Raw genomic sequence first — 15,263 nt, 5'->3', positions numbered from 1 at the left:
GTCATTTTGTTATTTCAAAAACATTATATTCCAGTTACTTTTCATTCTCTCAAATTGCAAAAAATATTTTGCAACTCTGAGAATGATGTGATTTGATATAATTAACAAACAGGAGAAAAGGAGTTTCTGCACAGCATCCTAATGACTTCAAAGGCCTGCTACGCTCCCCTTGGCCCTGAAGAGGATGGGGCACAGATACAGTTTCAAAACATACAACTACAAAGCGTATACGCAAAGTAACTAACATGCAAATAAGACTTAAAAGGTGGTCCCATTAATAGAAATGGAAGGTATTAGAATGTCAACACCTTTATGCCTACAAATAAGACAGTGAGTTCTGAGGCACGTAACAGAAAATGCCTGGTGCAGAGCAAGTGGTAATTCAGCAAGTGCACAATTACTCAGTTGATGTGTATTTGTGCACTTAGGAGAAGGGTTCTGTCTTACCCAGCCTTAGAATTGCCTCAGTATCTAAAAGAGTGCCTGGCAGACAATATTTAAGGAATATTGGTTGGATGGATAGATGGATTTCCTATGCTGGTATTTAGTCTTAGCATTATTAAATACTTTGTTACTAGAGGTGTCTCCACATTAATTATATTATGAAATTTGAAAATTTGAAACTGGGTGCTGACAAGAAATAGTGCATTATTGTTAGAGAAGATTCATGGATTATAAAATAGCAGAGCTAAGTGACTTTCACAAAGACATAAAATTACTGCCTTTTTGGAGGTATATCAATTCTTTGAGACAAAAAAAGGATCATCTCACAAATTCCTAATGCAAAGTAGTGAATTAATTAGTATTCTACTGGCCTCATCCCAAACACATCAATGATTCTCTAGCTGGCAATCAGCACTTTACTGACTGATAGGAACCAGCCTGATATCTTTAATTATTATAAAAATGGCTAGAGGATGAATACAAGGAGGCTGGGAAAACACTGGTGTGGGAGGCAGGAGGAAAAGTAGGTTGGATCCAAAATTTTAGTCAGTACCTTGGCATGGTCTTGGAGGTATCTGATGTGGTTAAAGAGCCCAAGTCCTGGGAGTTGGTTTGTATCTCTCCACAGAGAAACCAGCTCATCACACTCTAAGTGTGAAATCAAATGGCTACTCTGTAGACATCAAGTTTTATCAACTCCTTGATTTGAAAAACTTGAATGTACATTTTGAAACCCATGGGACCACCACTTACTTAACTACTATATATAAAAATCAATTCAGAGGAATCAGAGAAGTTCTAACTTACGCTGACAAGCTGGCTCAGAAACATGGTGCCCAATAAACCATTTCTACTCACTTAATACAATTCACAGAGGCCAAAGAGAGGGCAGCTAATTCTTGTACACCAGGTGCTGCCGTGTTCCTGTGCTAAAGAAAAATCGTGGCTTTCTGTTTGCCGAAGGTGAACTAAACAGACTACTCATTGCCACTCCACTTTTTTTTTTATTTTTATTTATTTATGATAGTCACACACACAGAGAGAGAGAGAGAGAGAGAGAGAGGCAGAGACATAGGCAGAGGGAGAAGCAGGCTCCATGCACCGGGAGCCCGACGTGGGATTCGATCCTGGGTCTCCTGGATCGTGCCCTGGGCCAAAGGCAGGCACTAAACCACTGTGCCACCCAGGGATCCCGCCACTCCACTTTCAAATACGAATGTGTATTTGCATTGAGAATTTCAAGAATCATCACACGAAGTGTGAAATTATAACACTGTACCCTATGGGACTGATTCTGTGACCAAAAAGCCACTTACTGTGGCTTACTGACTTCTCTAAAAATATTATCCATGGTATCTGTCCACCAGCCAAGGGCACTACTGAAATACTAGCTGAATATCTACAGCGTTCATACTTACAAGTATATTCTTCCTTCTTCATCTTTCTTTCACTCTTTTTCCATGTCAGTACGGTTCACAGAAAGTAACAACAGCTTCATCACAACAAACTTACACTGACCACTTACTTGTCATGCTCTGATCTGTCCACTGCCCGGGTAATGACAAATTTCATAGCAAGGAAATGACTATTACAGATGTTCCATGCACTTCTGATCAAATGAACTACAGTTCTTTTTTTTTTTTTTTTTTTAAGATTTTATTTATTCATGAGAGAGACACAGAGAGAGGCAGAGACATAGGCAGAGGGAGAAGCAGGCTCCCTGTGGGGAACACAATGTGGGACTCAATTCCAGGACCCGGGATCACCCCCCAAGCCGAAGGCCACTAAGTCACCCAGGTGTCCTTGAACTATAGTTCTTGCTTGACATTCTTTTTGCTTTGTCTCAGTTGGGTGGTGGAGAGAAAGGCTCACTTTAATTTAGAGTCTTGAAGTTATATTAATTGAGCTTAACAAGAGAAAAAAGCTGAAGGAAACAGTACTGAGGTCTGCTAGTTATACTGCACATCATCTAGAACCCAAACCCAAAACACCTCCAAACAAGGCAAGAAAGACAAAACAAAACAAAACAAAACACCACAACAAACCACCCAATGAAATAGAAGACATAAGTGCCTGTGTACCAGGGGAAGGTCTGAATGTCTCAGTAGCTACACCAGGATTGAAGACAATATGTGAGGCAGGTGAAAGGTGTCTGCAGCCAAGACCTGCATTCTTCATTGCTGGGGGGTGGCTAGCAAGGAGAGCTTCTCCCTGCATCAGCGCCACCTACCCACCTACGTGTCCCCCCTTTGTTCTGTGCTCACAGCACATTCTGCATTTCACATTTGCTTTGGGGAGGAAGTCACTCTGCTCCTTTAGAAATATGGTTATGGAGAGGTAGGACCAGCACATCCTCATGCGTTGATTCTTGTCACATTCTGAGAAAAGGTAATAGAAGAGTCTCTGAGCTGAACTGTGTTTTCCATTGAAGCATCTCATCTTCTGAGGAGAAACCTGGGTGGAATACGGGGGTGGGGGTGGGGGTGGTCCGTGATGGATTATTCCATTCATTTAACCTTTTACAAAGAAACACCGGGATCTGAACAAATTTATATTGCAGAGTAAATTCAGAGAGTTAATTATAGCTATAATTTGTTTTGTAGGAATGATTCTGAGTGGCTGCTGAGGTCATTCTCAGGGTGTTGCTATGGTGACAGGCACAAGGTACATTTCCAAGGCAATGTATGTGTAACAAGTGGCTCGCTGTTCGTGTCTGGTCACTGACACTTAGCTGAGGTCCCAGAACACAGCAGGTGCTCAACACGTGACCCTAATTAAAACAATTTTATGGAAAATGCGGTAGTGGTTAGAACGGCAGGTTATACCTTTTAGGAGAAAACACAGGAGTAAGGGGGTTGTTAGCTACCTGCCTTTCTGTAATTACCTCGCTGGGACATCACCGGCCTGCATTATGTAAGAACTGAATTCTGAATTTAAATGCCTCTGACAAATATAGAGACAACACAGAAAGGAAAGGCATCATTTAACTTCATTTAGCAGATGTACTTCCTGCTCTTCTTTGGGTCCTGGTTGCAGAATGAAATAATTTGTGTATCAGTTTCATGCTTGTCAATACCCAGCTTTCAGGCCCTGGAATTCGCTCTAACCCAGGCAAATGGAGGGAGCGGTACCTTCCTGATGGACAATTCTACATCTTCTCTTTAATAGAAGAAACAGGTTTCTGATGGTTTTCAGTGAAAGGCAAGGCAACAAGAAAACTCATGTAGTAATATTTCGTTTCTTTCCTACCATGAGAAAAATGCAGGGCCATCTAGAATTCACAGATACCTTTTGACCATGACATTCTAGAAGGTGCTAAGGCTATGTCTGAGATCTCCAGCATCTGATCCCTGCCTGCAAGGAGTTTACCAACATGTGGCAAGAAAAGAGTTATATGAAGAAGAGAGAGGGTAAAGTCATTTTCTGGGAACTTGTTTGAACTGTCTCTAATTCTTGAAAATTATCCACAAAACATCCTTCTGTAGTATGAGTGATCTGATTAAGGAAGTCGTGCTCATTAGTTTATAATTACACCTTGTAACTGCTAAACTCCTTATATATTTAAATTCTGGGTCACCTCTGGCTATAGAAAAACAAGAAATTAAAAAATGGGATATAATTACTTTAAATGGTTAAAAAATATATGAGGGAAGCTTAAATGTCACTAAAATAAAAGCCCCAATCAAATAAATTATGTCATTTTTCTCTCTTGAAAAATTTTTTTTTTTTTTTAATTCCAATTGGGGGCACCTGGGTGGCTTAGTCAGTTAAGTGACCAACTCTTGATTTCAGCTCAGGTCATGATCATCAGGATGGTGAGATTGGGCCCGGCAGTGGGTTCTGAGCTGGGTCTGGAGCCTGCTTAAGATTTGCTCTCTTCTGCCGCTACTTCTCCCCTTCCTCGCTCTCCCCTCACCAAAAAAATTCCAATTGTTCTGTTTTGCCAGTAGTTTGTCAATAACAGTTTTGAGTTCACCTTCCAATTTGATTTACGCTCAAATCTGACATGTAATGGGAACTGATTTTTGTTTGAAGTATCTTTTTAAAATTAAAGAGAAGAAGGGGTGCCTGGGTAGCTCAGATGGTTAAGCCAGCCAACTCTTAGTTTCTGCTCAGGTCACGATCTTGGGGTCCTGCTCGGGCTCCCTGCTAAGCGGGCAGTCTGCTTGTTTCTTTCTCCCTCTTCCTCTTCTCCTGCTCCATCTCGCTCTCAAATAAATAAATAAATCTTTAAAAAAAATTAAAGAGAAAAAATCCCCACCATCTATGACTGGAAGGGTAAGTGGAAATCTAAACCAAGAATAGCACAGAAATTAGAAATACAGTGTTTTTTTTTTTTTAAATGAAAGAAACATGAATAAAATTTAGAGATGACTCAGCAGGTAAACTATATCACATTACAGCTGTGGTTAAAAAAAAAAATGTAGCAAGTTATAGGCATACAACCCTCAGCAATTACACCAAAAGGGGGAAAGTACCTGTGGGTGGTAAGTGAAAAAAGGAATCTCTGATGTTTGGTATAAATCCAACCAAACATAGTAAGATAAATGAATAGCGCCTTGGAGTATTTAATGTAGCATGCTATGGGGTGGCGTTGCGGGTATGTGCTGGCATACTTCAACCCCTGTGGAAGGGCCTCCTATTGAGAGGCTGTATTTATAACAGATTTGCAGCTCAAGTCAGATATTAAAAATGAAGTTCTGGCACAGAAAATGACTCTGGGTAGAATTTCACATTTTTAATTATTGAAAAGAAGGTTAGAAAAACTAGGTCAACTTCATTAAAAATCCTAAGAAGACCTCATTGTAAGAGGAACAGTCTTGGGGGAGTTGAAAGCTAGATCATGTCGTGAGATCTTATTTGGCACTGTCAAAAGCAGTGGAAGCTAAGGAGAAACCAGAAACCCATGATTCCTGTATAGGTACCATGTGACCACAAGGATTCAAAGGCAAAAAGGAAAAGAAATTGTCAAAGTGAATATTAAAAAAAAAAAAAAAAAAAAAAAAAAAAACAAGGGAAGAAATAGGTCTGCAAAACTACCATTCTGAGGGGAGAGTCAAGTACAGGTTTTGGTGCCAAGAGCCATCCAAGTCCCTCCCTTATCTGGCAGATCCTGCTGCTGAAATGAGCCTGGTTGGTAATCTGGTTAGGCTGGTTAGCAGCAGAGGATTACTCATTACACAAACACTCCCATCCCCTGAAAGAACTCATGTGGTGGAGAGCCAACTAACGTTCCTCCTTTCTTTTTTTTAACACCTGGCACAACCATGATCAGAGTTCAAGGAAACCCAGCAGGTATTAACAGGGATTTGGGTCCTAAGTAGTTATTTGTTTTTAACACAAAATTCCAGATTTAAAATGAGATCACCCAGTGGTAGAAAGGTGGTGATGCACTCATGGTTTTGTGAGACCGACTCAAGGGAGAACAAAAGAGAAGCCTAAGAAATCCTGCTTTCCAATGATCCTTTGCCTAAGAACTAAATCAACCCAGAAAAGCAGATTTGTAAAAGTAAATTAAGTATCTTTTAGAAAGATTCTATTTCTGCGTTAAACAGTTTCAGCTTTTTAGGGATCTTATATATTAATAGTTGATCTGGATGTTTCACATAAAGAGACCATCAGTGTCTAATGGGGAATGGACTGGGCAACTGTGTGTCTATCAGAGAGACATGAGGGCCAGGGCCAGGCTTGGGTGACAAAGATAGATTCTCAAGTCTGTTGCTCAAACAAATAAATTGACTTTATAATTAAAAACAAAAGCAAAATGAGGCTAAGAGAGAGAGAGGAAGTAAGAGAGAGAGAAAAAGGAAGAGGCCCTTTTCAATATGCTGGTTTGGCTCTGTGCTTTGTTAATTTGTCTTTTATATGATAACTTCCAAAGCTGCCGACTAATTTTGATACAATTTTTATACTTCGAAAAGCTATCAAGAAACACCAGAAAACTCCTTTTATCCTTGCCTGCCTGTCCTGAAACGCAAGAGCAGTGCTTAATACGGTTAATATAAACAGATTTACTGAAAATCTGTTACATGTTAAAGCTAAAGCACTGTGTGTGTTGGAGGGAGGGGGGATGGCACAGGGAGCTGGCACAAAATACTTAATATATATATATTCTTTGCCTTGAGGGATATCAGGCTACCTAGGAAACAAAGATAGCACAGATGAATCAATTAAGAAATAATTAAGTGCCAAATTGTGAGCTGCTAACTATGAATGCAATAAGAAAAGAGAGATGATTATGAACTGTAGTCACTAGAGAATAGTGTGGAGGAGGAGTGGGGGATGAGTGACACCGCACAGATGAAATGAGATTTGAATAGGCAGAAAGGAAGAGAGAAGATGGGAAGAAATTAGGAAAGACACAGAACGTACTTACTTTCTTATTACTCATTCATTCATGCAATTATGTTCTCGGAAAGTCTACACTGAGAGCTAGGCACTGTGCATACACCGAGCGGGAACCATAAAATAAGAGAAAAAAATGTGAGTCCTGTCCTCCAGGAGCTTGTACTCTGGCAATGGAAATGAGAGTGCTGTAAACAATCATGCTATAATGCAGACATGATGTGGGTCATCAGAGAGGCTTCAGGATTGTAGCCAAGAGTCAGCAGTGAGAAAAAAAAAAAAAGGCTGCTGATTCAAGCAGGCATCTCAATGTCATGTCCCCTTAACTTGGGCATGGGTTCTGTAGGATCAGCCCCTTCATTCTGACATGGATGATCAGGTCTGAGGACATGGTCATATGTTACACTACTTGAATCAATTATAGATCAAAATTCAATTCATTAAATCAAGATGCCATAGTGATAACGAAAAAAACCCAATAAGGGTCAGCCAATCAGAGTCAAAAGACTGACTGACAGGGAGTCAAAATAAAGGAACCTAAGTGACCTTAAGGGTTATATATGGATAGCAAGGGTCCTGGGTTGACTTGTGACTGGAGGTTGAGTTGTCTTCTGGTCAGGTACATGTTCTACTAGGCACCTTACAAAATCCTGTCAACCCTACTCTTGGTTCCATTGATGGTTCAACCCTATCACACTCCTCCCTTACCAGCTGTATCAAGCACTATGATGGTACAAAAGGTAAGACTATATGTAAGACACAATCCTTGCTCTTAAAGCCAAATCAACTCAATGAACACTTCTGGTCGTCTATACCACCTTTAGTACTAGACATCATTTGCATGGCATTTAGAGGGGAATGAGGGGGAATATGAGAGTTCTCTGACGCTCGCTCCCTATCAAATTTTGTTGTGCAAAGCAATGCTTATAGAATACTGCTGAAGGAATATGGGCCATCCATCCTCAGAGTACTCTAAAATTTAGCTTTGGGGAACTCAAAGTAGTGGGGTTCTAAGGTATCTAAGTGGAAGTAGAAGCAGAATACCAGTTGCCTTTCAACATTTCTTCTACATGAGCAATTTGCCCTTTTGCTGGGGGGTTGGGAGGATCAGACAGTATATATTCTAGGCTTTGTGGGCCATTCATTTTCTGTTACAACTGTTCAACTCTGCCAATGGGCATGAAACCAGCTATGGACAATACATAAACAAATGAGTATGGCTGTGTTCCAGTAAGACTTTATTTATAAAAACAGGCAGCAGGCTGATTGGTCTGAGGGACTGCCAATCCCTGTTCTGTAGTAACAACACCTCTGGTCTCAAATGGGGACAATGCCATCCTGGGTGGATCAAACTACAGAAGTCACAGATGCTCTGCCAAAATGTGAGAAGGCAGCACACTGACAATGTGAAGCCTGTCACCCATAACCACTATACTCTTTGAGCAGAGTGAATGAATGGTAGACAGGTGCCCTTTCCCTACTACATCTCAGTAATGAAGGTTAGAGTGTTAGAGCATATCTAAGTCTTATCTTAGCATCTCTAAAGCGCCAAGTGTTCTGAAAAAGGAATAATAAAGACCCGCATCTTAGAGTCATCAGAGTTCACTGTGGAAGACAAATACAGGGTTTTTTGTTTGTTTTGTTTGTTTTATTCTTGCAAAAGGTTATTAGAAGATACGGCTCATTAGATAACAAAACAGAACAAAAATAGAGGTAAATATGTCACTCAAGTGAAAAAAATGACACTTTATTGTCGCTCCTTAAAAAGACAAATATAACTCAAGATCGATGCCCTCTTCCAAGCTAAAGACAGCATTTTTAGTAATTTAACCATGTAGAATATATAATCTCTTTGTTCATTCCATTTCAGGTAAATTTCAGGGTGCCAGGTTTTCACTTGACTGCATAGGATAATGGTTTCTCATATAAAGACAGTCTGCTGTAATAGACTACAGGATTTCACAGTTTAAAAGAGAATTTAAGAGATTATAGCTAGCACACTAGAGGCAAGTGAGGTTTACAGTGAAAGACTGAGAGGTGATGAGGGGCAGAGGGAATTCCATCAAAGACTAGACCCTGACTCAATGTTCTCTTGACAAGACAATGGTCTTGTCTGCCTCCAGAAGTCTGCAGTAGGCTTATATTCCCTTTTTATCATCAGATAAAAAGTAAAGTCAGGATGGCTGCAAGAGTCAGAGGAAACACCCTAGAGTTCCAATATTTGGCTCATCAGTAGGGTACTTTTAGCACAGTATCTCTTCAAGAAGCATTTGGCCCCAGATCAGGTGGATATGCTAAATCCACCTCTGAAATTCCTTTTGTACTTCAAATTCAACATTCAAATTCCTTCTGCATTTGTATATTAAATTAAAATTTTAAGCACGAGGTTAAAATTAAACTGCAATGTTGACTTATGCCCAAAAGCCAACTTGCATATGTATTGGATTTATAGGCTACGGAACATATGGAGATTTCCAGAAGGTGTCTGATCTGCTGAACTCCTTGGAGGGAATTTCAGGAAAGTGAGATTAGGGATTATTTGGTCTCTTAAGGTGAACACAGAGCAGTCTCTGCCAAAACCCTGCAATGTGAGGACTTTTCTTACTATATGCCAATGTGATTGAGATTTGTGTTCTCTGGTTACTGTCAGGGAGCTTTTGGTACTGTAGGCAGTGAACTCATTTGACCTGATGTTTCAGCATATTAAAGCAGGTGGTGGACCCCAGAAAAAAAAAAAAAGTAAACCTACAGCCATCTGTTTATTGTGTACTTTATCTAAAGATATTCAGAGCCCTCAGGCTTTTTTTTTTATCAATGACAGAAAAGCCAATAAAGGAATTTATAAAATTTTCCAGCATCTTAGAGTGTTTTTTATTCTTTCAATAAATAAAATAGGAAGAATATATCAAACTAAAGTCAATTGCAAACTTATCCCAAACTGCTTATCCATTGCCTGGACTTTCCCCACCTCCTATCCCTGTGTTGCCTGTCCTTTGAGCCATCTGATTGCTTATTATGATCAGTAAGTTAGCTAATGCAAGTAGAAAAAGGGAAGCTCAAATGATTTTGTCATATCCTTCTTATTGGCTCTAGGTTGACTCCAGCAAAAAGTTAATGGATAGAGTATGAGGCTAAAGGGTACAGGCTAAAATAAAGAAATAATAATTCTGAATTATCTGTGATTTAGAACATCTTCCATGATGTATGAATAATTGATGTGTTGTTAAACAGGAAAAATTTTCTGGATGATAATCAAAACCTTGCTGGGTTTGTTTTCCAGTAATTCTATATAATTTTCCCTCTTGACCTTACACACAGGGAAGTACCTATTGGCAACATTTATAAAGATTAATGAATAATTTGTACCTTTCCTGTCACAGATGTTTATCTATTAGTCTATCATCTATTTATCTATGGTCAATTGTCTATCTAGCTATCTCTTACCTACTCATCTTCTGCGAAGCTATATTTCACAGTGATTAAAAACTTGGGCTCTAGAGACAGAAATCTGATTTCAGAGAGACCTGGGTGGCTCAGTGATTGAGTGTCTGCCTTTGGCTCAAGTTGTGATCCTGGGACCCTGAGATCAAGTCCCGCATCTGGCTCCCTACAGGGAGCCTACTTCTCCCTCTGCCTGTATCTCTGCCTCTTTCTTGGTGTCCCTCATGAACAAATAATAAAATCTTAAAAACAAAAAGAAGAAGAAAAAGAGGAGGAGGAGGAAGAGAAGGAGGAGGAAGAAGCAAAAGAAGATGAGAGCCATGCTTGGCTTCTGCTCTCAGCATTCCTGGCAAATGGCTGTCATGGACTCTCAGCATCAGCAGGGTCCTGGAGAGAACAGCTATCACGCTGCAAACTCTGGGCAGAGGTGCGTGGCAGGCCCCACTTCTCACACTGCTAGAGATGACAATTTCAACTGAAGAACCATAAGTAGGTCCTGAATTTGGAAAGAGTTCTGTAAGGTGATAATATCATGTAAGCAATTAAGTCTAGAATATTAATGAAGTATCGTTTATTTTAATTATAAAGACAGAACAATATAGAAGATTACAGGAAATAAAGGAGGGAGATAAAATGCTAAAGATACACCAGTGGGACACCCACAAAAATGTCAGAAAAGGGGTAACTATCTTGAGTACAAGGAAAGAAATTATTTTGAGTTATGAGTATTCTACAGTTACTCTGTGAAAAAGAAATCAGTACTAGGACTCAGTGGTGCTCAGGATGTGGGGCCCACCTCCTCACTGGTGCTCTCCCTACAGTTCCCAGAGCATCTGCTGGGACTACATGGGAGACCTACACGGGCAACAGAGCATCAGGTGGGTGAATCCAACACACCACAGGTGTGTCCTGGTCCTATCCTGGGATAGGTGTTAGGAGGAATTTCCTAGCTAAGGAAAAGCAGAAGAGCCCTAGACTAACTGGGGAAGAATAAGGTGTCTCTGATACTCAGTAGGATTAAAGGTGGGCCAGCCAGGCTACAGGGCAGTGGTCTATAAAGAGTGCTACAATATCTTGGGAAGAGACCAAAAACACGGGGCCAGCTAACTCAGGCTTCTACATACAACTCCTTACATAACTGGTAGCAATATATTGGTTCTACAACTCTTGAAGTAGTCTACTAGAGAAAATAAAGGGGGGGGGGTACCCAAACAAAATACAAAATGCCTCTCTACGTATCAAGTAGCTAAAGTGACCAAATGCTTCTGCTTAGCCAACATTCCCAACTCATGCCTTTTATTGCAGTCTAATTATTATTTTTTTAAAGATTCCATCTACTTATTTGAGAGACAGAGAGACAGAGAGACAAAGAGAGAGAGAGCAAGAGCAATGGGAGGAAAGGGAGAAGCAGGCTCCCTGTTGAGCAGGGATCCCAACATGGGGCTTGATCCCAGGACCCTGGGATCATGACCTGAGTCAAAGGCAGACACCCAACTGCCTGAGCTACCCAGGCGCCAGGCACCTCTCAGCCTAATTATTAACGGCAACCCCTTCCTTCTCAAAATGTCTTGGTCCAAATGATAAATTATATGGTCACCATCTATTTCGTCCATATACGTTACTGTAACAAAAAGATTGAAACACGTGCCTTTTAGCAGAAAATTTATTAAAACGTAATTAAATAGCACCAGCTGAGGAAAAAACCTATTTCAAGAAGAATACCAATGTGGACTGGCTGATAAAAGTAGAAAAATAACTATTTTGTAAATTCTAAGGGAATCATTAAATCACACAAGACTTATTAAATGGAAGCAAAACCATGAAGTGAAGAGCTGATGGGGGATCAGAGATCACCCAGTGACAAAGTAACACCATGCAGACTGCTTTTGGTGGCACAAGGAAAAATATAACTGTATAATGGAGAGGGTCAGCACCCTAATACTGCAGTGAGCCTTACCTTCACCAACAATGAGCAAACAACATTACCCCAAATGCATTCTATTCACATTTAACTTGAATCTAATCGAGTCTTTAAACGTAATTTCCAGTTTATAGTAAATTCAGGAGACAGAAGAGCAAATTAATTCATACTATATAAGGTAGCAATCAGGTTAATTTCTTCAACATACCAGTGAAATGCAAACAGGACTCTACTAGATCACAAGAGACTAAGGGACATAAAAACCAAAGCAAGTGTGCATTCTTAAAACCGACCAACTCTAAAGGACAGTTTGGAAGAATTTGGGAAGTGTGAATATGAACTGAGTATAATGATAAAAAGGACTGATGATTAATTTTAGATGTAATGTGGTATTATTTATTATGTAAGGAAATATTTTTTTTCAAGAGATGGATACTGAAATGTGGATATGTAAGAATACGTAGTAATTTACTTTCTTACTTCTGCATACAAATATGGTTAAAAAAGAATCAGGGGTATGTGCACACATATAGACCCACATATATATAGTTCAGAAAATCAACCTCTCCATATCCCCATTAAGGCAAAGTAAAACTGTTTAAAGAGTAATGTGTCCAAAGGCATGTTTCTATGGTAGACACAGCCTATACAACAGAATTCTAAGATGGCAGCTTTCCCAGAATCAGTGCTAATGGGAGTCTAAAGAAATGGCCTTGAAGAGCTCTTTCCCTAAAGTAGTAGATGTTGCCACATGCTATTCTTGTAGTAACTCATGGGCACCTGCCTAGAAATCCACAAATCTAAACTGAGCAAGGTCACCAGATGTGGAGAGAGTCTCATTTCAAGAACACAAGCAGAGCAGCTCATACAGGTGTCCTCGGTGCAAACAAGGAGTCTCTCACAGGGTCCATCCCCAGAGCAGGAGGCAAAATCATTTTCTAAGGGGGAACCCTGACCCTGGTAAGCATGTCATTATTAGACATCAGTGCTCTGAGGCCCCAGTGGCAGGACCCCTCTGTAGGGAGGAAAGCTATAGGTGACAGGTAAAGAACGGAACAGGTGAGGACGGGGGAGAGACAGATATGTGATAGAAGCTGAGAGACAGACACAGATATGATGAGAGAATGGAGGATTTATTAGTAAATATAACTTGGTAATGAAGGATTTATTGCTTAGTAAGGGCCAGGAGAGGCATCACGGTAACAGAGTGAGAAATGCAGAGGAGGAGCAGGAGAACCCAAAAGAATGACAGATGAGGGTGGAGGGGGAAGCAAGCAGATAGGAGACATACTGAGTAGGAACACAGAACAAGGGATAAAACACAACAGCACTGTGGGGAGATAGATGAAATCTGAAATGGCAAAGCAAACATAAGGACCGAGGGGGCAGGAAGTAAGAGAAAGACAGCTGGTCAAAGGTTGAGGGGGCAGGGTTTGGAAGAGACAAGAGCTGACTGCATCTCTAATGTCTGCACTCACAGTAACTTAGACAGTAGGGACTCCAGAGGGAGGAGTGAAGGCCGCAGGCAGAGAGCAGAAGAGAAAGAATGGAAGAACAGCACACGGAGGTGTGAAAAAAGGAAAGAAAAGTAAGGAATGAGGAAAGTGCACATTCCAAAGGCACACCATGGGATTAATTCCAGTCAAAATACAATAGGCATGGTGATCATGAGCCTTCAATGTCACCTTCCAGAATTATGGAATTCTAATGTTCCATAGGAATACAATGGCTGTTTTGACCAGACAACATTTTCGTGGATAATTGGAATCATAACTTGTCTTATACAAATGCCTAGAATTAGAGTAAGAACATGAACTACTATGTTGAGAAAACAGAACTGAATAGCTCTTGGATCTTCCAGGCACTAGGAGTGATGCCAATCAGTCTATGGGGCTCCGTATCATTTCATCATACCAACTGACCTGAGGCTGCTGATTATTTTCCACCCATTCTTCTGTCCACCCAGAACCAACACAAGAGGCAAATGCTGGGTCAAGTAATTAATGTAGACAGGAATCTGGCTAAATACTACAAAAAGTCCATTTTTCAGGCGCCTGATTATCTAGATTGCTGACTGCATTGATTACATTAATCTAATGATTGCCAGATCTTCACTTTCTTTCTGTTAGGCGAGATTTAATCTAGAGAACTAACAAATCTCTCTAGGATGCAAATCTTTCCCAGGACACATGATTTTGATTGACAGCTCACAGAATAATTTCAGAATGCATGCAAAATTAGACTCGTGCAATTTTCATGCAAAGGCAAACCTCTCCATCAACATAATAGTGGCTCCCAGAAAGCAGTCAAGGTTCTCTGTCTGGAAACTAAAAACTAGGAAGTCTGATGTATGAGAAGCCATAATCAAGCATATTTGTTTGCAGGTTTTAATGTGTGTGGGTGTCTTCTAGCACATGACAACAAGATTAGAAATTTGTATGAAAAATTACTATTACAGGATTTCATATTACAATGGTGTAAGGGCTTGAGAACTGCTGGTTTGTAATTTGGTGGAAGAGATGGGCTGGTAAAATCTGATTCCTCGAGACTTCAGTTCATTTTTCAAACAGAACATAGTAAAAGAAACTCTCCCTGACTCAGGATGCCAGTCCTGTAGAATACAGTCTAAATGGATGAGGCAGGCACAAGTTTAACATCTCTACTTTCTAGCTGGAGTGTGGGGCACATATTGTACACAAAGCACAAGAATGCAGAAGTTATCACTGCAGAACACATGAAACTAGAGAAAGATCCAAAAGGCCTCCTGGATGAATACTCACTATTTGGTAGAGTCGGACAACTGATACTCTCGTCGTCTGTCATAGCATTCCTGGATTCCAGGATCATTCCATAAACTCTTTATTGCGTCTACATATGGATTCTCAAAAGCAGACACCTTCTCCACGTCGACTTCTCGAACTAATTGTGCATGAGCCTGTTAAAAACAAACACACAGAAACAGCAGTTGTAATCTCTTTCCTTCCTGTCATCGAAAACTGCCTTTGGTTTGCAGATTATACTGTGCACACTCAAGTCTTCCTTTATATGCTTTTTTTTTTTTCAAACTGGTTTATCAACAAGTCATGCTTCATTTTTTTTTTCCTCAGAAAAA

The 15,263-nt window shown here is 40.2% G+C and overlaps 1 protein-coding gene across 1 annotated transcript in view; it reads right to left on the bottom strand.

Moving 5' to 3' along the window:
* Positions 1–15,263, bottom strand: part of GNAQ (G protein subunit alpha q) — a 194,594-nt gene that overhangs the window by 78,032 nt on the left and 101,299 nt on the right. The window contains exon 2 of the mRNA NM_001003249.1: positions 14,932–15,086. Coding sequence (NP_001003249.1) covers positions 14,932–15,086 — 155 coding nt within the window. The remainder of the gene's footprint in view (positions 1–14,931; positions 15,087–15,263) is intronic.

This window comes from Canis lupus, chromosome 1, assembly GCF_011100685.1.
Source record: "Canis lupus familiaris isolate Mischka breed German Shepherd chromosome 1, alternate assembly UU_Cfam_GSD_1.0, whole genome shotgun sequence".
Classification (NCBI taxonomy): Eukaryota; Metazoa; Chordata; class Mammalia; order Carnivora; family Canidae; genus Canis; species Canis lupus.
Note: the sequence above shows the minus strand (reverse complement) of the source record. Positions and strands in the feature narration are given on the sequence as shown.